The sequence below is a fragment of the Syngnathus floridae genome, chromosome 12, assembly GCF_059516105.1.
Source record: "Syngnathus floridae isolate MCC-2025c chromosome 12, RoL_Sflo_1.0, whole genome shotgun sequence".
NCBI classification, from domain to species: Eukaryota; Metazoa; Chordata; class Actinopteri; order Syngnathiformes; family Syngnathidae; genus Syngnathus; species Syngnathus floridae.
This window is the reverse complement of record NC_142424.1, coordinates 4465153-4489589: the sequence shown is the minus strand read 5'-3', so window position 1 is coordinate 4489589 and position 24437 is coordinate 4465153. Positions and strand designations below refer to the sequence as shown.

Below are 24437 nucleotides of genomic sequence, written 5' to 3'. Positions count from 1 at the left end.
AAAAAGAAACACTATCATTCAAAGAGGGCCTGTTGGGGTTTATCTGTGCCGGCGCACTTTGAAGCACTTGATCCTCGCTCTTGTCTGCCATTTGGGGCTCATTGTGTCATGGGCGAGGTCACTGCGAGGGCAGCATTACCGGCTGCTGCTGCTGCTGCTCCTCCTACGCCCCCATATTATCGTCCCTGCTCTGCATATTCCCCTGGATGGATGCGTAGAAAAATCAAAGATGGCGCCCCACAAAGAAAAATAAGATAAACAGCTGGCCCTACAAAACCCATTTAACCAATCAGAACCCAGAAGAAAGTCGACGACTTGAATGGAAAAGTCACAATTTCCACCTTGACCATGATAAATACCAATAATGATCATCTCCATTTTTCTACGACCCAAAACTAGACATTTTGTGCCTCTTTTAAGGCAATCAGACTGCTTTGTGACTCGAATCCACATCTCAGCTTGATTTGATAAATCGAGTAACATGAGGAGGCTTTTTGCTTCCTTCTAGATTAGTAAACTGCACCCCCATAAAGAAAAAAAAAACATCAAAAAAAATGAATGCAGATGCTGCGGTCTGTCTTAAAGTATCAGCCGTTACAACATTTGCAGGAGTGATCAATCCCCTTCTCGCCCCCCCCCTCACATCAGCTCCACTTACTCCTCCAGGTCATCGCTGTGTCGTCAGCTGGCCCGAGCATATGTCTGACATCTCCGTCTGTCTGTCTGTCATCTGTCTGTCTTCTTGCCATCCCCCCCCCCCCCCCCCCCCCCCCAAAAAAAAAAAAAACCTTGTGTCGCCGGCCCTGTCGCTTGTGTCGGCCGGTGGCCAGCGTAAACATGTAGCGACCACTTGATATGTTTGTACGGGGATTTGGGGATGAACATTAGCGTGTTTGGAGAGCGGAACATCTGGTGGGGGGAAAAGGTTACAGTGGAGGATACCACCGGAGCCCGAGCCTTGTGTAGAATTCCTTCCATCAGATAAATCAAGACACTGAACCACTGGGAGAGAGGAGAAGAAAGGGATGGGACTTGAACTCAAAATTGGCCTGGAAGTGGAAGAGTGGCTGTTAGAAAGATGGCTGCACCTCAAAAGTTCATCTCCGTTTCTGGGTTTCTCCTTGTTGCACTCTTTGGGGAATTTGAGACCTTGACAAATATTGGAAGACTTCTCTAGTATGTGTTAAGTCCGACATCACTGAGATTCAGTTTGGACAGTTCAGGGAGAAAAAAAAAAGGTCGGGAATGATGTTGCGAGTTGAAAAATTAAAAGTAACTGCTACTGAAAAAAAAAAACATTTAAATATGCCACATATTGTATATATAGTTTACGTTAAACTATTTATTGTGTTTTACAGCAAGACACAACTCGAATTATAATTTCTTGCGTACCTGGAGCTGGAAAGCAAAGCGTGTAGAGTCTCTGTGGCCGATGCAGTCAAGCTAATTTCTTGATATTCACGCCAAGGTTTAGTGTTTTTTGTGGACACACAGACACAACCTCCCCCCCCCCACACACACACACACGCACCCTTCCTCCTCCTCGTCAGCGATGAGTAAAGCGCACGTCAGGAGATGTAAGGCGTTGTTGGACGGCCGACGAGACGAAGCTGTCAGAAAAAATGCCGTCAACGCCAACACCCGAGTATCAAGGGCACAGGGTGCGTCGCCTCTTCCTCGCTGCCATGTCCTCTGTTGCTTAATTACGCCGCGTGTACGCCGCCGCCGCCACCGCTATTGTCAAATCCTTGACGTGGCAGCACTGTTGGCAAGCGCCGGGCCAAGTTTTGACACGGTGCCCCGAAGAGAGCGCTGGTGCGTGCCGTGTTGGCGGCTTGTGTGCAGAGGCAGGTTTGCTGATGCTAGCGGAGGGGAGCTCAAGGCTTCCCAAAGATGAGATTCTTCAGAGTGAGTAGTCACACTCTACTTAAATCAAACAAAATATTTTTTTTTTTTTTTGCATTATGTATGGAAATAAAAATCACTGCAAGCTAAATTGCGATTGGCCTAAAGATTTTTTGCAGTCGACTTATGGGTGTATTTTCAGGAGTAAAAGTACAAAGTCCACCGAAAAATAAATATTTGGACAGACACCTGAAAAATCCACTTCAGTATTTCTACTTCGTTACTCCCCACCACCGCTGTTCCCTTTTGGGACGCTGAGTGTCTTTGCATATGGAAACAAGTCCAGTCCCAGCGTGATTCTGCACATGGTTGTCACATTAGGACTCTTAAATCATTTGATTTGAAAACAGTTTGGGGATGAGTCAGTGCGCGCGCTCAGGTTTCCTCGTGCATGCTCTCGCAAGATTTGTGTCGGAAACACTATGAAAAGTCAAGCGCTTTGCCGCTTTTCCAGCAACTCGAGCTCCAACCCCTGCGGACTCCAAAAAACAAATGGATAAATTGAAACAATTCCAAAGAAGCAAGTGTTAGTGCTTACTTAGCCCTTTTTCAAATGTTAATCACGTTTTCAACATGGCCTTTTACAACATCCTCCCCAACAGGCTCCCATGCTACGTGACCAAACATTCTTTGATATGGTGACTATTTTCGGTGGGGAATTTTGTGGAATCATTAGGAAGTGGGAATGATGTCGTCCGTCAGCCCCCCCCTTGCCTCTTCCTTGGAACGATGGCTTTGGGCGCTGGCGTGAGAACAGTAGCTCATTGACTTCTCATTCAGCAGCTGCGAGCACACATCACTCGTACATTTTCATACATTCTGCTAATTACAGTGTACTGCTGAATTCTCATGCCGCATGACCTGAGCTTTTTATACAATGTTAAAAATCAAACTGGACCCAAAATATAGTAGCTATATATTCTGCTTATACCTTATCATCTCATTTTTTTTTTTTAGGTACATAAAGATTCAAAGTGACAAAATAGCTTTGCCTTAATAAAGTCAGTTTAGCTTAATGCTAACAAACAATACAACCTACTAAGATAGCATCTGTATCGTTGGTTTAGTAAAATTTTAAGCAATAGATTCTGAACACAAACGATGAAGCAACACAGGTAGATAGACAATATAACAAGAATATATTCACAATCTTTTTATATTCATATATTTATGCTCCCTTTTGAAAATATTATATTGGAACTTCTAATAATAGTTATTTAAAGGTCGTTGTTCAAGTCAAGTATTTTTTATTTCGCACAAATCCATTGGAAAGTCTCCCAAAAGTACGCCTCGGGTACTTCACACGAGGGCAGACGGCAGGAAGCGCACTTCACACCGCGCTTTGACCAGGAAGTAGTTGACAGCTCTCTGGTGCCCTGGCCTGCCGCTAATTCCTCCACTTCCTTCCCCCGCTAGCCTAGCTTAGCATCAATCACCTCGCTCAACTCTCAGCGCTAGTGCAAACCAATTTCCTTAATGCTGATTGCACTGTAAACTAACTCTCCTCACCAGCTCTGGCTCTTGTTCTGCAAGCCTCATTCATTCTTGCTCGCTTCATTTCCTTCCACAGCTTCCTCTCGCCGCGACGGAGCCAAGATTTGAGCCGCCTCGCTAGAAAAGACAGGCCTAAAAAAAGAAAAAGCCCAAACTATCCGACGCTTCTACTTATAGCTCGGCCAATAACAAGTCATTGTCAAAACTATTATTTGTTGACACAGCTACATTCCCGCCTAATCTCCCTTTCCTCGACAAGACGAGTGTGTTGCGCCCCACCGTCTTCTATATCGGATCTTTACGGCTTTTGCTGACACAACATAGTTTGCTCGCAAGTTCAGGGGTGGTCAAAGTGTGGCCCGTGGATCATTCTGATTTTCTGGCCCACCTAACAAGAGTCCCGAAGTACTTTTTAGCCGTTCCCTCCCTAAAATTGGTCAAATGTGTTGACTCACTTTAATGATTAAAACCATTTTTTTTATATAAAAATAATTCATCATAAAGAATAAAATAAAAATACCATAATAGCAATTTAACATAAAAAAATCCAACTTAGCAGTCTGTAGACACTTCAGTTTCTGTTTATAATAGTTTGTACGCACTCGGGACCCCCAAACCACAACTTACAGACCGCAGGGGGATCCAGGGACCCCAAGTTTGAGAACCAGCGGTCTAGCGTATCAACAATAAAAGTAGCCAGCAACTCCCGGGGAATGAGACCCAGACTCCACTTCCCTCCGAGGCATGAGAAATTCCTTACGTGTCTCTCAGCTCACTCGGACGCAAGAGGAGGCCAACAAGTATTTCTCACCTTCACCGTCCTTCGGCCTCGGCCCGAGCCGGAAGCCCGGCAATAGCATTTACATGTGTGCTTTCATCCGCCGTCGAAGGCCGCAGCTCCTCCTCCGCCAGCGCCCCGAGTGGCGGCGAGTAAACAGAGCTATACTTTAAATGTCTCCTAAATCATTTTAATTTGTCCTCGGTAGAGTCTTGTGGAATGTCGAATTAGAGGACGTTGTCAGTGCAGCAAGACCACAGCAGACATTCGCTCTCACCTCGACCGTGTCAAATTATGGGATGTCGTGCAACAGTCCTCTGTGACCGCGAGTGTTCGCACCACAAGGGCTTTTTTTGTTACACGCTGACAACTCCCTCCTGCTCTGTTTTTGACATCAGTTTTGAACGCTCGCTGGACAAAACATTAGGTACACTTGAGAGCTTTTTCCAAACAGGCTATTTGTGAAAAACATTATCGTACATATTTACTTAGGTATATTTATTTTACATATGTATTTATTATTGTCTTTTAATATTTTAATTGCGGAGTTTTTATTTTGTACGCATAAACATATTAAGCATAAGCATATTTGATAAAGGTTGAAAATGGACACCGGCTGCATTTCTCACTGTGAGTTCGTGCTGAAGAACTTTGGATTCTTCTCAGTCAATTATCTAATAATAAGAGTCATGACAAAAAATAATATTTGCTCTCCTTCTGGAACCGAATCAAGGTTTACAAAGCACTTGCTCTATATTGGGCTTGGTTGAATTTTCCCAACTACTTTTAGCTCATTTTATTGCTGATACCCTCGACCGCTGGTTCTCAAAAAACAGCATCGAGTCAAAGTTGAAATATTGTGTATACTGAAAAGTGAACGTGTGAACTTAACCTTTGGCCTGTATGATGTAACTTCCTGTGGAGCACGTGACTTGTGGAATATTACACTTTTTTTTTTTTTTTTGTCTGTGGGAGTAATGTTACTGTAACATGACCGAGTGAAAACACAAGCCTGTGTGAATTAGATTTTTTATTTTATTTTAGAAAAACTTACTTATGACAGATGTAACTCATGATGTCAGTTAGGGTGATGCGGCGCAAGAACAAACTTAAAACAACAACGCGTCGCCGTATTTCCCAGATTGCGTTTATTTTGGTTTCTGCCTTTTTTTTTTGCCTCCTCCCTCTTTTTCCAAAACTGGCACCGCCGTGTCAGGTCTTTCCCAGCACCGAGATTGATGGGAGCGCGGCGGGCCCGAGGGGGTGCGCGGAGAGGCGGTCCCCTGCTGGGACTTCTTTCTGGTCGGCCAAGCGCCGCACAGGATGCATCAGTCAGTCGTACCGCTGGCTCGCGTACAAGGCCCGCCGCCGGACGACATACGGGGCGGCAGAGAAACCGTAGCTCGCTCTGCTCCTAATGGCTGGTACACGGCGGTTCATGTTTCAGCCTTGCTCTGGGCCCCTGCCGCTGACATGCTGCTTCATTATGTTTAGCTTGTGTTTTATTTGGCTCTCTTTGGTATGGTGTAGTGGAATAGGAAGTGAGCAGGAGGGGGGGGGGTCGTGTGTGTGTGTTGGGGGGGTTGCACAACTTGAAGGCGCAGAAGGAGGGCCACTCCAAAACAAACAGTAGGAGGCCGATGCCTGCTCGCTGTGCTTTCCTTACCGCGCACAAAGTGCCGCGTTACGTGCGATCCCGGCCACAGATGGAGCAATTTTCTCGCCCCCCGTTTGTGTGTTTTGTGCGTGTGGTGTGATTTGTAGAGTCAATCTCGACGGGTTCAAACCGACCCCCCAACATACGCCCTGGAGTCAAATCATCAGGAAAATACGGGCGTGAGTGTTTAGTTGCTATTAGTTTTTTTGTTAGTGGATTCACAAGGTTACAGGAGTGGAAACATTGGAAACACATGGATCAATTTCGACTTAAGTACAGAGTGTGTGAGAACTTTTGCCCCCATTGTGTACGCGGGTGTAATGTGGATGTGTTTAGAAAAGAGCAGCCGCTCGCCGTTGGCCACCACCTACGCCGGATCGAGTTGTCGCATGGTTGAAATAGTCGAGCTCACCGTGCTCCGCCACTTCTCGTCTGGGGCAGCCAGGACTGCGTGGCGACATAGTTGGAGGGATTCCTGGAGGAAAGCCCCCACCCCCCCCCTCGCCCGTCTCCCCCTAATACATACTTGCATGCTGACACACAAACACACAAAGGTAGCACCGGTGGGGGGTTGGGTTGCCCTGACAAATTACCCACATCCCCGCCACTCTGGTGTCTCAGCATGGGGGAAACTGGATGGCCCAGTAGGAGGCGGGTGGATAAGTGGAAGGTCAGGGATTGAAGCCCAGGAGGGCAAGCAAAGTCCACGCCGTCTCTGTAGAAGATGATGAGACTACGATGCTTTTTTTTTCTTCTTCTTCTTCTCCCTCTCTCTCTCTCTCTTTCTCGACTTTAATACCATGTCTACAAGAACATGGTAATTAAGTATGGCTCATTTTAAAAATAGTCTTGGTCTTTCCCAGTTTTAGGCCAAATTCTGGCCAGCTGTTTTTTTCAGCATTCATGTGTAGCCCAAAAGAAAAACAAAACCGTTTTTTTCCCCTCTCTTTTTTGGTCTGGCTCGTTTGTAAGGACATTGGTGTTTTATATTCGACTGGGCCAGAAACTCTGTTTGATGTTATTTTTGCCTTCTTCTGGGGAATGACTTCCACCGGATTTCTGATTGGCTCAAATGATAAAAGCAATACAGATGGCACTTTTTTTTTTTTTTGTTTTGTTGAAGAGAACTCTTTTATTATGTTAACTTTACATTGACGTGATCACTTTCTTCAGCCTTTCACATCTTTACGCAAACTCAGCTTTTGGTGATTTTTTTTTTTTAAACTCTCAATATTTGATATGACGGCAGTTTTGTGTTTGACTTGAGTAGAAGTCAATTTCAGTGAGCTCAATCGACGAAGCTGCTCTGACTTTAGTTGCTAATGGGCTCGCATGTGTTATAGCGCCACCTGTTGCTTTGGAGTAGAATCGACGGCCTCCATCTAAATGTGTGTACCGACTATCTAAAAAAAAAAAACGCCTTTGGTGTGGACTGAGACGTCTGGGGGGGGGGGGTTGAAATATTCCCATGCACCCTAAATCTCTTCAGCCACTCCATCACCACAGTCTGCTCTCACTGGCGCAGACTTAAGTCAGAGGTGCGCTTGTTTTGTGTGCGTGGACACGCTTGTGCGGAGAGGCAAGAGGGCCGCCGCTCCAGACTGCCGGGAGAGGATTAGGAGTCTGGAATGCAAGACACTCCTTGACCCAGGCGCGACCTTCCCGACTAAATCCCTTGCCCATATCTGTCCTTCATGGGTCATGATCCAATTGGTCGCCCTTTGAGAATGCTGACCCCTCGCGCAACCTCGCCACTCGGTCCGCTTCAAACACGTTGACGATGGCCGGAAAGTTCTGGAGAATGCCTTTTTTGTTGTTGTTGTTGTTCATGCAGACCTACTTAAAGAAATATCAACATATCACTCTTGTTCTGTATTTCAAGTGTCCATGTACACCTAAAACATAAATGAAGTTGTCCCCCTTTCCACTCTTTAGGAGACCCGGGCGACGTTCCATTTGCGAGCGTGTCGAGCCAGAGTGACGTTAATGGCGGCGGAGAGGAACAAACACATCAGAGCGGCGGGTGAGTGGCAGTGACACTGAGCAGAGAGCGAGCGAGTGAGCGAGAGATGGGTGGTGGCAGGCTTTCTTTCTTTCTCTTCACTGGCGTCCCACATGACATGGCTGCCTGGAGAGATGAGAGACAGATGGGTGTCCTGCTCGCTATACGGACGCCCGCTTGAATAAAATATCACACTTGTGATTAATTTATATTTCATCTGCATAGTGAGCGGCGCCCTTGTCTCTTTCGTCTCCTGCTGTCTATCATGGTGCGTGGCATGATTGATTTTAACCCGTGCTGATTCAAATGGCGGGACCGGGATGTCGCCAAATTGCCCTCGCTCGGAACCGAGGGGAAAATGGAAAGGGGCACATTTTCAAGTCTTGACTTTAATATATTTTTGTATTTCTTCATATGCTTACTATCATTTTTAAATCTGTGTCGTAGTCTACTACTTTGATTATTTGGCATATAGATTTCTTCATTTATTAGGTATTAATGTAAAAATACATTTTAAATGAGTCTACGAGTCGTTCATAAGTGACGAGACTCATTTGTTTGAATAGAAGTAAAATCAGCCCGTCCATCCGTCCGCCCACAATGAATTTAGCCGACTCGAGGCTCCCCCAAAGTCTTTCCTTGTACAAAAACAACGAGGAAAAAGCTCCTGGTGTTTACGCTGGCGTGTGTGCAAATCGACACGCGTGCTTCCACTTGAGGCGTCCTGCGTGCGCACCTGTCTCACAGGGTCAAATAAACAGCTGTGAGGAGCCCGCCAGCTCGGCCTCACCTGTGTCACATCCGCCTGCCAGTGCCATCAAGGTGCGTCAAGAGTCCAATCTGGCATCTCTCCACCCGTGGCTTCTCCGTGCTGCACCTTGCACGCTGAGAAAACAAAAAAAAAACGCCTTCCACTTCCTCCTCAAGGCGTCTGTCACTCACCTGTCACTCCCCTAATCAACCCCCCCCTCCTCCTTTCCCCTCCCGCACTGGCCTCTTTAAAGGCGAGGGGGGGCGGTGGAACTGTCAAAGCGAGAACGGCGACCACTTTGGTCTCGGTCGGAAGTTTAGCAACAACCGAGGGCGTTAAATCTCTGCTTTGGTGTTGAGTGACAGCACAAGTGGAATGGTCAGACTTAAATGCTAATGCTAAATTTAGCCTTATTGAAGGCTCAAATTGGAGTTTTAATGACAAGACGGGTTGTACGTTTACGAGACCGGCCTGGCATCAGCTGCTTGTTGTTTTAGGATGCAAACGGACTATGTTACTGTCGTCTGTAAAAACAATAAAGCAGAATAGGGAGTGTCAAGAAATACATGAGAATATTTTTTTGATAAAATCAAAGACTATATAAAATAAAAAACAAACAAAATATATTTTAGAGAATTAATTTTGTATATTTTTTCATAAAATCAAAAAATATATGAATTAAATAATTAACTATGAAAAAGTCAATATTATAGAGAATTCATTCTTTATTCTTGGTCACCAGTTCCTACTACGGTCCGGACTAAAATGGGGAAAACCCCAAAAGTTTCAATGTGTGTTTAAGATCTAAGATTAAGGTCAAAGATACCCACATAACCAAAATCAGATGATTTCCTTATTTATTGCTCCTCTGCAGGCATCGTGCACAACAGATTTATTGATAGTATCCGCATCCTATCAAGCGTGTCAAATATCTTTTGGACACCGAGCGACACTCACATTTTTTTTCACTTTGGAACCTTGTTGAAAAGAAAAACACCTTTGGGTTTATGAAAAAACGCCGTTGGCCCTCAGGCTGTGTAGCCCCCCCTTCCCCTCGACAGCGTAGAAAATGTTCAAATGGATCAAATGTCTTTGGGGGTTCAAAACATCACCAACAACACATTTGCTTCACTTCACACGATGAAATTTAAAAGCAACAACGGGGTCGCTTAGGTTTCGTCCTCGGAAGGTGATAGTTGCCGTGTGTCAACCAATTTTGTTGGTTTTGAGAGCGGACCACTTAAGGGGAGCGAAAAGTTTGACTCCCATTCGCCCCAACGTACCTTACCATCTGTTGCTAGCTCTTCATCCCAAACACTCATCATCCTATTGGATTGCATGAGGATAGTATTCGAACAACTTTTTTTTTCCCCCTTGTCCTTTGAAAAGGGGAAAAAAAGAAAAAAGTGTAGCGAACTCAAGCAGTTGTTGGAAAACATGTCTTTTTCAGCATCACAAATCTCACAGGAGCTGTGGAGAAGCTCTTCCAGCTATCAGTGGCCACCTCGCTGCCTGAAATATTGCACAAATAACGATCAAAGCAGCTCTCTGTGCTGGCCGGGGCCAGACAGTAAATCCAGCCCGCTGAGGGCCAGACAGTGATTTTGTTTCACATTTCCGCCCAAGACACAGCCACATGCACGGAAGACGACGACGACCGAGAAGAAGAAGAAAGTAGACGACTTGGAGGAAAAAGAAAAAAGAAAGATAGATAGATAGAGAGAGAGAGCCCTTGGCTGTGACCCAAACTCCAGCCGTATCAGTTGGGCTTTTCTGCCACGTGGCATATGGTACAAGACAAACTGTCAGCGTCGCCCCCCCCCCCCCCCCCCCCTCTTTCCTCTTCCTGCCTTGTGCTTTACTCGGAGATGACAGGAGCAGGCGCACGTTTGTGTCCCAGCAGCAGGCATCAGGCGGGCTTAGTGCTGATTTGGGGGGAAAAGGGGAGAAAGGCAAAGCATCACGCTGCGGCGAGCTGCTGATGGCTCCGCGTGGCCGGGTGAACTGGGTGGGGGGGGTGTTCTTACGCCATAGCTGCGGGGGACAGCACAGTGCCGCGATTGTACGGAAACTGCAAATTGATCAAATTGTGGAGGCAAGACTTTGGGCCTATTATCTGGGTCATGTCAATGTCTCTCTGGTCTCCATTTGGTCACAAGGGCAAAGTGTGCATTTGACTGCATGCGTGCCCGCCCAAAATAGATGATTTTTTTTTTTCCCTCCGAGTGTTTGTCGGCAGTCAAAGCTTCACGTGCGTGATGTTTACACCATTCCTTCACTCCAAACAGAGGCACTCAACATCCAAACAAAGCCTCCATTTACACCCGAGTGATACATCCCAACACTTTGTCGCCAAAGTGACGTCAAGGCCCTCATATATTGACACTTTTGATGATTTCTCACGAATTATTACAATCAAAGAACAGAAAAACTACAACGAAAATGATTTTGAGAAAAAGCCAAACTCTAGCTACTTATTTGTTTATAAAAGTGATTAGAATGATAATCAAATATTGATTTAGTCTAATAATAACTAAACTAAGCAGTTTAGAAAAAACTAGTCATTAAAACGAATAGAATTTCAAAACTGTAATGACGAATCTCAAAGTATTTCAACAAAGTTTGTTTGTCTTCCTCGGCGGCTCTGAGGGGACACGTCCACTCGCCTATATGCAATCTGACATCTCCGACTCATCTTGCCCTCTCTCCCGCTCCTATCAGGAGTGATCATGGAGCCGAGCCGCAATCAGACGTGACTCCGGCGGCGGCGCGTCGCGGCTGTTAGCCTAGCACGCCGCGTGATCGCCGTGGCGATGCGCGTGAGGCCGGCCGCCGTCGCCATTTGACACGGAGTCCCTCCCGGAGATCATGCCTCCTGGCTGCCAGTAGCTAGTAACCAGAACCAGATCCAATACCCGCCACCAAGCAGGACGCTTCGGCCCAGTTGTTTGTTTTTATTAGGGCTGAACAATTTGGAAAACTGCTGGTTGACTTGCATGTTATTTACGGCGTCAAATTTATTGCAGTCTTTAATCTAGGGCTCAAAAGGCGCTACGACCAACGGAAACAGCCTAAAAGCGTTTCCAAAATTGCCACTGGGTTTATGATTACACTCTTGTGTACGTGTTTACATCCCGAGCTGCGCAGCTCGTGTCAAACGGCTGCGATGAAAGCGAGGCCGAGACAACCCGATTCCTTGTAAATCAGCGGCGCTGATATTAGCTGTTGAAGGCTAAATGGCCATTATGGATCCTCAACACTCTGACATGTTGTGACCTGCCTCCTTTGGTGAGGTATGCGACGCCGTGTGTGGGAAACGCACATTCGCATGCGTGGCCGCTAGCTAACTGCGCGCGCCGTGTGTGGCCCGTGTTTGCCACCACTTAGTGACAGGTCAGACTCCCATGGTGTGATCAAACAGCAGACACAACTCTCTCCAGTTCCCACAACACTCCGCCTGCTGGAGATTGGACAATAAAAATAAGAGTGGTGGGCTTTCATCGCAGGCTTTAACCAAAGCCCGCTCCGAGTCTCGCTCACTCCCCAAATGTAAACTGCGCCCGTCTGTGTGCTGAGTGTGGCGCAAGGCCGAATATACAGACGCAACCTGCCCTCCCCCCCCCCTCCCTTTTTGTTTTCATCCAAATCTGTCTTATATTAACTCGGGCTTTAATAATATTCATAATCAGGATATGAATATTTTCATACATCTGGCTGTTATTTATGTTGGGTATTGTCTCAAGGGTGCTTAGCGTGGCGGCCGAAACAGGAAATTGGCCCTCAGCTCTTTGTAGGGGACTCGGTGGAAGACGTGGGGATGGGATTTTCAATTATTTTTTTGTTCAAATTGAATTTTGTGATTGTCAATTAGATTGCAAATTGCAATATTTGATGATACACTTGTTAGGCTTGAAGGAATGTTGCTTCATTCTAAATTATATTATATAAAAAAGGAAATACCTACAAAGTAGCAAAAAAAATGTAATTATGTAAATTGAATATATATAAAAACTAATTGCCATAATGATGAAAAATCAAATCATAACAATCCACGCTTAAACATTTAGCTGCTAGCTCTTGTCGCGGCACACTTCAGCAGTCATAAATTTCACAATTCTTTTTGTTTATTTACAACTTGTTTCCTTGTAATTTAACCCCCCCCCTCCTCCTTCCTCCTCTCAGTGTGGCCTTTATTCTCTTTCGTGCAAACCCTCAGTTAAGCGTGGTGATACATTGTGGCTCGGTTGTCAGGGTTACAACAATAACACAACCAAAGACTTGGTGAGGCTTTAGATTTTTTTTCTGCCTCCGTTTAAAATTTTGTAAAAAAAAAAGAGTGATGTCATCCACCTGTCTGACATACCGTAATGTCAATATATTGGAATCGGGACAAATGCCCCGTCATTGTCCCGTAATCCCGATGACACTATTGTGCCGTCTGCTTTCCCATCATTCGCTCGGATTTGTGCAAACGGTGCCGATTAGCCGCATCAGACTCCGAGCCGTCGTCGGCAGGCGTCCAGTCCGCCGAGAGGTATTGTCGTGAGGGAGCGACGGGGCGGCGGAGGGGATCCTATCTGCAGTGCCATCAGCCCCGGCCGGCCCCTGCTCTCGCCACTAATGGAATTGTCCTGCACCCCCGGCTGCGTATTACCATAGATCTGAGGGATAGTCGCACTCCAAGCAGGAGAGCCCGGTGATTTAATAACGGGCCGCTTTCTGACTCACTTACAACACAAGAACATCAAGACGAGCAAGTTCAGACGTATAGCAAATAAATAAACACGGGCTTCCTGCGCAACGGTGTGTGTGTTGAAATAAACCATACCTTTTAGTCTAAAGGGTGACAAGTCAGGTCAGCCTTGAAGTGGTTCCTCCAATTTTGTATTTCAAGGCTGTTTCGTAAATGTCGCCTGCAAATATTCTGCAAATTTTTGTAGATGCATGGGATGTACTTTATCGGAACATATCAAATGATGCGGCGGGCCAACTTTGGCCTCAGGGCCTTGAGGTTGACCCCTGTGTAGCATTGTGTGAATGCTTTTTTTTTTTTTCTCCAGCAACAGTTGCCTTTGAGCTACTATACTGGAAAAATTTATTTCCTAAGCCCCCCTGCCCCTCCCTCCGCCATTTGTGCCCATGTTCTTATGCGGCGGCGCTCATAGCGGCGCAGTGTACCTGTGTGGCCTCGGCGGGCGGGCGGGCGAAGGGCCTCTGGCTCCACATTACGAGCTCCTGGTCGGCGGCGCTGTGAACTCGGCACACACCTCGTGAAGTTACAGCCGGGCGGAGGGCCGCCGGCAAACGGCTCCCTGCAGATTGGCCGGTCTCGGCCACACACGCAAAGATGAAAAGGTGAATCCAGATTCAAACTCTTGCAGCGAGCATCATTCAATCCTCAAAGAGGCCAGTCCTCTCCTCCCCATCCTAAATTGGAGAGGTGCTTTAGATTGATGCCTTATCTGCAGCCGACTGGGTGGCTGGCTCGAGTCTCCCTGTCTCTGTCGTGGTAAACACACACACACACATTAGACGTCCTTTTTGACCACCCCGGAGCAACTCGTTGGCTAACTCTTAAAAAGCCCAGGCAACACAATTATCTTTTATGACCTGCCAGAAAATGCTGGCTGTGGGGAGGCTTTGGAGGTCCGCGTTCAGGACCCAACAGAGGAGGAGGGGCAGGTCACAAGAACTTGTCACCGCAGTCCATTTGTGCCACACGGGCGCCCGGCTAATTTCATTTGAGTTCTTTTGCTCTTTGTCTTCCCAGGAATAATTAGATTTTTTTTTTTTTTCTGGGTGTGTTTGAATGATATTATTTTATTTTATGTTGTAATGTATAAATGTGTTTCGAAAAGGCAGAAATTAGCAGAGAGCTAATTAATTGGACAGTGCACAGAGCATCCAAAACTATAGTCAATATGTCTGTGTAGGGATGCGGACAAAAAAAAAAAAAAAGGGACAGTTGGCGGCAGTTGTTTGATCCCAGCTGTGAGTCAAGACCAGTCTTTTGTTAGATGCTGCAGCTGCACACTCTTAACAAAAAATGCTTACTCAAACCTAAACTGTAATCTTTCGATAACACAAGCCGAGCACTTTGGTGATGAGAACTGACATAAACAACACAAAACACTGATATGCTCCATACACAGCGGATATGCCTTGGCGCAAACAACCAACTGCAACATTATGACCATACTTGCTTCGTGTAGTCGTCTCCGAAACAACCTATGCGAGCCACAGTTGTTCCTCACCGATGATAAAGAATATATGCCTGAGAGTATTATTATACTCTCTGTCAATCAATGTGTTGCTCCATCATTTGCATTCAAACGTGAAATGTTCGGTCAAAGCAGTGCTATTCGCTAGCCAGTCTATGGGTTTTGCCATGATGCGTTAGCATGAAGCTAAACCGTTGTTGTTTTCAAAAACAGGACTTTCCCTCACCTTAGACACCTGTAACCTGAATGTAATTACAATGCAGGGACGAAGCCAGCACAAAATGATAACATAATCCCGTAAAAGTACACTTTAATTGAACATAAACAAACTCCCTTGATGCTTTCAGGTTTTAATATCTGTCTGCAAAAAAAAGTCATGAGCTCAGACAGTGCGTCACATCGCTTGTACGTTTTCCGTCGTTGCCTTATGTCGTCTCAATTATCTCTGCTCAACTACATGGGTCATTATGGACTACATGTAGCTTTTACCCCCACTAGCATGTGTCTAGAGAAGCTACAAGAATGTCAGCTATCATTGCCCCCCCCCCCCCCCCTCTTCTTCCTCCCCCCTCGGTTCCTCCCGCTGATCTCATTAGAGTGCAGATAGATGCAACGGCTGGCTCCACATTGTCCGTCCAGGACCGTCAGCACGCTGCGGAGACGGCAGGAAGTCGGGCTTAGACTGGAATATACCATTCCGCCGGGAAGACGGGGGGCGGATAAGATCAAATAGGTTTCGATATGAGATTAATTAGTATGATTATTGTGTTACTATTGATGGCACTGCGCAATGACAGTGTTGGACCCTTTCACCAGTATCGCATTTGTGAATTCATACTGTACATGATAATTTGACACTACCCTGCATGTAAAAAAAAAAAAAAAAAGAAGAAAAATCACATGGCACAGTCTTCATAAAATATTTTTTTTTATTAATCTCAATTAAATTCCCTGACTTCTGGAACAGTGGTAAGCATTGTGCACAACCACCGTCACCGGGTCGTCTTGCTGCGGCCCATTGTGTTTATCATGGTCACCATCAGCAAATGCTCCTCTGACCTTTTGTTGCTCTCCACTGGCAAAAATCTTTCCAGATAATATCGCAGATATCAGGAAAGCCGGGGCTTTCACTGAAGGACCCTCATTGTAGTGATGTGTGCATATGGAGGCCGTACGACTGCGGGGGTGAGCGCCGGGTGCCCGTGTTGGCGTATCGTTTGGGACAGGCGGTGTCACGCCAGGGCCGTAACAACCCCGCTGATCGTCCCTGTAGAGAATAAAGATAAGGAGAGCGTCTGAACACGACGTGTCCCCGGGCCCCGAGTGCCACCGCGGAGCCCGCCCCGCGCAAGCTGGTGTGCCTGTTTACCATCTTACCGGGGGTGCCCGCGCCTCTCTGCACGGACTAGAAATGTCTTGTGAGAAGGGGCAAACGCGCTGTGAAGACGAGAATATGGAAGCTGACAGAAATAAACGCGGGTAGCGGCGGGGCGGTGGGGGGTGGGAGGCGAGGATGCGGCGAGCGACGGGGGGTCCCAAAGTGCTGAGGAGATCGTGCTGGCATGGTGGCCAGAGGCTTTTCAGCTCAACGGGCGCCACTACCTCTCGTTTCGCTCTCTGACGAGATGTGCGCTGCTGGTGCTTCCATGCTTGCGAGTGTGTTTGTTTGGCACACACTGTGCGGATTTTATATCCAACACCATCGTCGGTGTCTGGAAGATATGGGTTTTTTTTTTCAGGGTTGATCCCACTTTGGCTCATTCCCTTTTGGACCAAGTCTATTACTTACTTTTAACTTAGATGCTTTAAGCATGTAGTATCTATTGTAGCAGCTTTTCAAGCAATGCATATATTCTTTATCCTCTACACGGAGTGCTAATATTACAGAAACCTACCGAGTCACTTCCAGTAGGAATAGAATAGGAAGTCTAGGCTCCGAATGACATGAATATATTTAATTTCCCCTTTTTTGAGGCTCCCAGTCCCCTCAGGTTGTCGGCTGCAGGTTTTTTGAGTGTTTCCAGAACCGGAACCAAACAGCATTCTATTTGTATGCCAGGCACATTTCCTGAGCGCCAAAGATCTGCTCAAACTCTGCCGGAAAACGTTCACTGCTGCTCAGGAATATTATTTTTTCTTATCACCGGCGCGGCTTGATATCGTCTATGGAAAGCCACAAATTTGTGCGCATGTTCGTTTCAAGTCGCAGCAAGAAGCAATATCGCATTTGTCTAGCTTTTTATCCGACTCTCCAGGGTTGTGTAAAACATGACTTTTTTGCCCAATAATTGCAAAAGTGGATTCCTGAGCGGATATGTAAAGTTAAGGCCGTGTATTAGACGGGATCAGCCTTAATTTCCTGCACTGTAAGATGTTTTCAGTTCTAGGTGGAAATGAGCAGTATTCCAAAGGCTAGAAATGTCAACACATCCGGGATTAAGCCGTTTCTCTGCAGTGGCGCGCTTCCCTCTCAACATATGAGCTACTTTGCTCTCATTCTCCAGAAGAAATCTCGCCGTCTGTTTTCTTTTCTCCCGCACGGAAAGCCCGGCCTTATGGTATATCCTCGCTTTTATTCAGTTTAAACTCTTCCCAGGTGTCAAAGGTGTCTTTATCAGTGATGAAGAATTACATAAATAAAACTTGTTTTGACTTTCTGATTTTAGCCTGTTTGAGGAGGCGGTGCTGTCTTATGCTAATGAGCTGCTCTTCATACTGGCCCCTCCCACTAAGGGAGTCGGATTTTGATTACCATGACGAGATGAAGCTCGGGTCAAACTTCAGTTTTATTGTGACTCACTGAGGAAATGAAAGCACTTTTGGTGTGACTCATCGATTAGTCGGAAGAATTATAGTCAGCTTTATCGATAACGAAAATAATCATTAACTGCAGCCCTAAATTCAACATAGAGGACTATAGTTTCTCAATTTACCCTTTGAGCATTATGTGATCTGGATCACTGAGAATCCACCGTTTTTTTAATTTAACTTGAGGCATTAAGTTCAAATTAAATTTGGCAATTTCGCTACTATGCTAACAATGTGTCTCTGTAACACAGACTCTGCTGGCTGTTATTAAGCCTCCCTCACTTTTTCCCTCTTCTTTCCCACTTCTCAGAGCTTGAAGTTTTTTGGGGGAGAGCAAAGGTTTGGGGCCGAGGTTAAGGGAGAGCGTGGCGGCGCCGATGCAGTAAAGCGATTGTGATTTGTGCCTGCCGCCATCAGCGTCACTCTGCTCAGCTTGTCAGTCCGCGGCAGCGTCAAGGCGGCCGTTGCGGGACCGCTGTCACTAACAGTAATAGATATCATTTCAAAACCATCGCTCCTGCCCGTTGTGTCTGGCTCATGCCACTGGCTGGGGCCCACCTTGGCCATGCTTGGATGGGCCCACTCCACTCACACACACGCAGGGGAGGGGGGGGGGGGGTCTCCGGCGCCGGGCTTAACTGTTGGGGTCACAGCCTGATGATATGTAGACATGCATGGATGCTTAACTGGCTAAATGTGTTGATATGGTGGCAGTGCTGGTGGCGGAGGATTCCGCCAGCCGTCATGTGAGACATATTAACATTTTTGGACCACTTTCGATTGGCGGCGTTACCATTTGAACCAACTCGCGGAGTAGATGACGTGTAAACAAACACACTGGGTCACATTGTGCCACCACGCCAATCAGAACTTCTCTAAAGCCTCTAATGACCATTAACAACGCAGCCGGTGGTGCAAAGAATGTGACATCACGAGTGTCACAGCGCATTAAGCCCACATTAAGTCAAGACTACCTTCAAGACAACCAGGCTCCCTGGCAGTGTGTGTGTGAAAATATCTGCATGTCTGCACAATCGTGTATCAGATCTGAATCTTTTCCTAACTTCAAATTTTGGCTTGCAGCAAAATCGACCAGGCGATGGCTTACAACATGAAAAAAAATGTGGGTCAATTGGGAAATCACGATACCACTTTAATGGGAAAACAAAAATGGAAACGTGTATCAGCAGGTCAGACAAACGTGCAAATAAATGATGCATTTGCGTCTTTGTGTCAGCGCAGGTGCTGGCGGTGAAGCCATTGGAAGGTGTGTGCACTGGCTTGAACGTGCACGCACACAAAAGCGCGGCTAACACGCGATGTGTTTGACACCCTAAACCGCAGCCCGGACTATGGCTTCTGATGAGCGCTTTAATTTGGCTTTTTAGTTGCACCTGCCGTCGGCGTCCGTTTCTTTTCATTCTTACGTGTTTGCACGCTGACGATCTTTGTGCTAACGGGGGTGTGTCCCGCCCTCTAAAGGCTGGGCCTTCTTTATGTTGTGTTAATGACGCGATTAAGATGTTCCGCATTGTTGACACGCCGAGGCCTAATGTGCGTGTTGTGTTTGACAACACGTTTTTGTGGATTCCCACCACTCGGAGTGGACTGTAAGCAGCTCTGATCACATGATCAGATTAGAACAAGTCAATGTGATATATTTCCTATCAAATATTGAGGAAAAAATCTGAGTAGCTTGAATAAAGTTATTGTAATCGGCAAATAAGTGTCAAATGTAGTAGTAACTTTTGAATGCTATTTTTTTTTAAGATAGCCCAAATCTTCCAATTTGCTGGAAATTACAGTTTGGACAAGGCATGACATGCAAATGTTTTTATTATGCAATATACCTCGTTAAATCTATAATATAGACTGGTTTCGTTTATTTGACTAGCCATGACGTGTGCTTGCTTGAGGCTGAGCAACAATGTGTTTGTTTACAGCCTCGGAATAATCATATTATAAAATTGCCTCTGAATTGAATTTGATTTCCTTTATGAAGTATGGTGTTATAATTCTCAACACTCTGTGATTTTCTTCTAAAACTCTTGGAACATTCCAATGAATGAGGTCAGTTGGAATCGATAAGACGGACAACGAGAAAAGAGGGACCGACACCGAGCTGACAAAAAGTGCTTAGCACGCTGTGCCACTTTGCCTTAGCTGCCCCCCCCTACACACACACACACACACACGACCCCCCCCCCCCCCCCCCCCATGCTCTCGTCAGCTAATTATCCAGAATTAGAATCTTCTTTCACACCAGTGGTGTCAGGGCGCCTTAGCTTGAGCTGTCAAGGCCCCTCATGACTGGGTGCTAAACTCATGACAGTTGACGAGTGCGAAGGGACGCAAAGCTAATTGTAAGTGAAAAGCTGGACAGCACTGATGGCATGGCGAGGGGGAGGGGGGGGCTTCGGCGAGGTGGAGGGCTTTGTGTTTTTCCGTTTGAGGACGGATGATGAAGAAGGGATGTTTGTGTTTGCAGGTGGAAAAGAGGACGCCCATGTGAGCAATGAGGAGAGATGGATGGAAGGAGGAGATGATAGTGGGAGGGGCAGGGGCAGCCAAGGCGCCTTGCCTCGCATTGCCCCAGAAAAGAGGAGGAGGAAGCCATGTGTGAAGAAAACAGGTAGGTGTGATGAAAGACAACAGCAAATTCTTTCTTTCGGGGCATGTCGGCCAACATCTTCCTCATCGGTGCTCATGGCCTGGGACCACCTGCTTGTGTGTGCGTGCGAGTGTGTGGACATATTTAAATTTGGCTTACTTGCTTTTTTTATGTATATTATCACTTTGATGCTTGAAGCCAGCACATTTTTATTCAGTGTGGACATGTTTACACCAGGAGCATTACTGTAATAAATAATTCAGCATTTTGGGGATTATTAAAAATATATTTGAATATTTAATATATACAGTATATATATTATATATATATTTAATACAGCATATACAGTATATATATAGTGTATATATATAAATGATAATTTTATATTCATTCTAATTTTTGGGGATTGATTCCTTGCCAGGCCAAATGAAGTGTCACCTTTTAGGCAACTCTGGGGGGGAGGAAAAAATATTTTGCTGCTATCCACCACCGCTATGCACCAACACATTAAATTGCGTTTGTTCTATTCTCTTGAGTGATTTGGAAATAATGCCATTTATTCCTCTGTGCAAAAATAGCGCCAATGATAATTCATTGTTGTTTTAATGATTAAAGCCATTCCCTTATAAATCCGGCGGGGCTGTTGACCTTCCAAATTTTCGTGTTTGCCGCCGAAGCTAAAGAGGCAGACGGCGGGATTCAGCAGTCAGCCAACAGCCTCCACTCCAGCGCTACTTTGGAGCACTTGAGGACTGGAAACAGCTTTTCTGCAACTCGTGTAGATTTGCGTTGATTAGGCCTCGGCTGGCTCGGGGAAAGTCCGTGCGGAATAGGCCAGGAAGCTGTTTGGAATTGGACGTTGTTCCGCCCCTCTTGTCATTACCCTCCAGCTCTCACAAAAGGGCCCAAATCTCCCAGTGCCTTTGAACCCCTGTTTGGAAATGAAAGACATGTCCAATGGAGGTTCTTTTCTTATTCTTCTATTTTTTTTTTTTTTTTTTTTAGCCGACAAGCGTAGAGAGAGGGGAAATGGAGGAGGAGGGCCGGTGGAAGTGGGGCAGTTAGGGGGGAGGCGCTGGGCTTTACAGACCCATTTTTACTTATGCTCCTTGGTTTTCTTCCGGCCTTGAGCCGCTATAGAGGGAAAAAAAAAAATGCTGGGGTTGGCAGAGGACGAGAGTAAGAGAGGAGGGGGCTAAAAAAAAAAAGAAGGGAAGCCAGAGCTAAAGGATAAGATGAGAAAGAGGGTTGTCTGGAGCCAGCTGCTGGAGAGGTTAGTTGGAGATTTCCAGCCATTAACCCCGAGCCCAGCCAGCTCGGCCACTTGAGGCAGACAAGGGCCCGGCCGGGGCCCGACCGGAGCCCCGCTATGAAAAGGGATCGGGGGGGGACCCAGCTTGATCTTGTGGGGAAATTGTTTACAAGTGGGACCCTCAACTCCACAATAGGCAAGCGCACAAGAGAAGAGAGAGAGCGAAATAGTTGAGTGAAAGAGTGAAACAAATCTTCCAAAGCACGGGGGCAAAAGTGAAAGAGCACGGAGCGAGAGTGATTAAGGACGGACCAATGGGGGCTTCTGGCGGGTGCTGTCGATGGGAGTTTGGAGGGGGGGCGGCGTGCAGTGATTTTGACACAATAAGTGGAGGGCCTATTGGGATGGAGGGTCCGAGGAGGAGGGGGCCTCTCGTTCTCTTTTCAAAGGCAGGATAAACAAGGAAATGAGTCTGTAATCATTTCCAGAGATTGCCTTCCTCCTTTGCGTCTCCTCTCGGGCCTCCTCCACCGGCCCGTGTTCATTAGCGGCCCGCGGCCCGATTAAAGGCTTTTTATTTATTTTTTTAAACGTCTGTCGGACAGAGAGCCAAAGTGAGGACCGCCGTACGTAGTACTGCTCCTTTTCCACTGCGTGGTACCCTCTTCATTCAGCACAAGTGGGTACTAACAGGTCAGTTTGACCTTTGGGGATAAGGCAAGAAATGACAAAAATGAAAGGATGATATTTAAGGTGAACCAATTATTCAGTTACTGCTTATTATTGGTGCAGGTGTACCTAATGTTGTGGCCAGTAGGTTTTAGAATAATTGCTTAAACTGTATAACAAATTTGCCCTCCTCCCATTTGCTTTTGACCTCATTCGCTCGGATCATGAATCAGCAGTGAGTTCCTTCCAAAAAATGCCTCCACCCCCGTTTTGCGAGGGGGTGAGAGCGGGCTCAAGATAAAGGTAGAACGGTGAATAAATCACACGCACAACAACAACAACAAAAAGAATGTGACGTGAGCGTGCCTTTAAAGCGAAAGGAGAACTGAAGAGTTTCGGCGCAGGCCTTTCCCCCGTCGGGAGGATTTTTTTTTTTTTTTTTATTGGTTTCATATGACACGACAGAACCTTTTTAAGATGTTGTAGACGCACTGGTAAAAAGGCGTCTGCCCACCCCTGCATTAAGTGCCCCTGTGATCTCCGCCATATTTATAGGCACTGTCTTGTGTCACATGGCTTCCATTTCTTCACTTGTTGAGACCCCCTGTGGCTGCTTTTACAAGCTCAGGTATGAAGGGGTCACGGGCACCCCGGCGGGCGCCCAGTTAGGGCAGACAAGAATTAAAAGCTTTGCTTCACCGTTAGATCTGAAATCAGCCGGGACAGAAATACATCAAAATTTAAAATTATCCGTCCAGTCCAGACCGGGTGTTAAGACCGGGGCAAGTTGGGGACGTCTATCTCTTCTCCCTCCCCGTCATCTCCATCATCTCGGCCATGTGGTGCCGTGCGTTGGTTTTAGTGTGCCCTAAAAACACACTGTTAAAGACACTTTTAACGGTTCCTAAAAGCATTTTTTCTCTCAGGGCTTTGGCACTTTAATCTACTATTGGGTTTCACGTGAAGTACGGGCACACCTGGGGAGACAGATGAAATAAGATGACTTTGGAGAGCTCACGCAAGCCGTCCGGTCCTTGTAAAAGACGGGGGGAAAAAATGAAGGAAGAGAGGCCTAATCAGATTTATTGTTTTAATCATCGTGAGGAGGTGTCGCCCTTTCTTTGGCACGAGGCCTTTATGACCTCACAAGCATCCCGAGCCGTGGTCCTTGTTGCATCTGAGAAGATGTGAAGGGCAAAGATTAAACCCCGGGCTGCCCTGTTTAATCTCTGCGGCTGCTCACTTCTCGCAATGCAAATGAAACGATGAGAAGAAGTTTGACCTCTGCCAAGGACTCACAAGAAGATTGCCAGACCCCCCCCCCACCTTTTTTTAAAAGTTTTTCTGGATAACTAAGTAGCAGATGCTAGCTAGATATGTAGTTAGGTACAGTAGGTACAGTAAAATACCCCAGCAGTAAAATTAACATATAGACTTTATTAATGAATAATTTAGAGCAATTTTAGAGCAAGTTCAAAGCTCAAAATAGTTTCGCATCACAGTAGGTGAGGCGAAATTTGCATTTTGTGCCTCATTAAAAAGCAACGAAAAGCAAAACTAAGCGCCAGCTGGCGTCGTGCTTTGGCTAGCTACATTAAAAAAAAAGTTCATTTGTTGTATATTTCTATTCTTTATTAAAATGCTTTAAAAGTAAAATGTAGTTCCTTAAATTAATCAACTAACTCTCCAAACTGTTCCGTGTTGATTTTTTCGGTGGGATTTTTTTTTCCCCTTCCTTTTTCGAGCCTTGAAGTTGTCTGTCTTGGTCTCTGGCGCTTTCAGCCAGCTGCTGTGCATCCTGACAGACTTCCCTCTGGTTCAGGAAGAAGGGGTCACCGTGGGGTCAATTCCAAACATGACGACAAGGCTCACACAGAGCAAAAGAGAGAGAGAGAGAAAGCGAGCGAGGGAGAGAGGCCTCGCCTCTGTCCGACCTGCTGTTAAAAAGATTTTTATTGGATCTTTTCCACTTTTGAAGTGGAACCAAGGAGTAAAATTGCTCTTATCTTCTTCCTGTCCCTTTTCCAGAGACGGGGGATGTTTTTGGTGCGAGAGTTAAAGGGAAGTATGAATTTCACGGATGTCAAAGGGCAGGTTCAAAAAAAGAGTTGCAATTCATTTTTATGTGTATATATAGTTTTTTATCTGACAATTGAAATACAGCTGCTGATTTGGTTACATTGCGGCTTGGCAGTTTCAGAGCCGAAAATTGCTTCTTGGCTTTACTTTTTTTAATACAACTACTCAAAATATGTAATTTCAAAATTCAAAGTAGGTAGACATTTATTT

The 24437-nt window shown here is 46.0% G+C and overlaps 1 protein-coding gene across 5 annotated transcripts in view; it reads left to right on the top strand.

The window, feature by feature from the left end:
• The window catches only part of LOC148389634 (uncharacterized), a 191283-nt gene that overhangs the window by 86629 nt on the left and 80217 nt on the right, over window positions 1-24437 (top strand). For 4 of the 5 annotated variants that reach the window (XM_088391123.1, XM_088391122.1, XM_088391125.1 and 1 more), the window contains 2 exons: window positions 7770-7857; window positions 20105-20248. In XM_088391123.1, coding sequence (XP_088247249.1) covers window positions 7770-7857; window positions 20105-20135 — 119 coding nt within the window. In that variant the 3' untranslated portion in view covers window positions 20136-20248. Of the gene's footprint in view, window positions 1-3475; window positions 3609-7769; window positions 7858-20104; window positions 20249-24437 lie in introns of those variants that run through there. The other variant, XM_088391126.1, reaches the window with a different exon arrangement.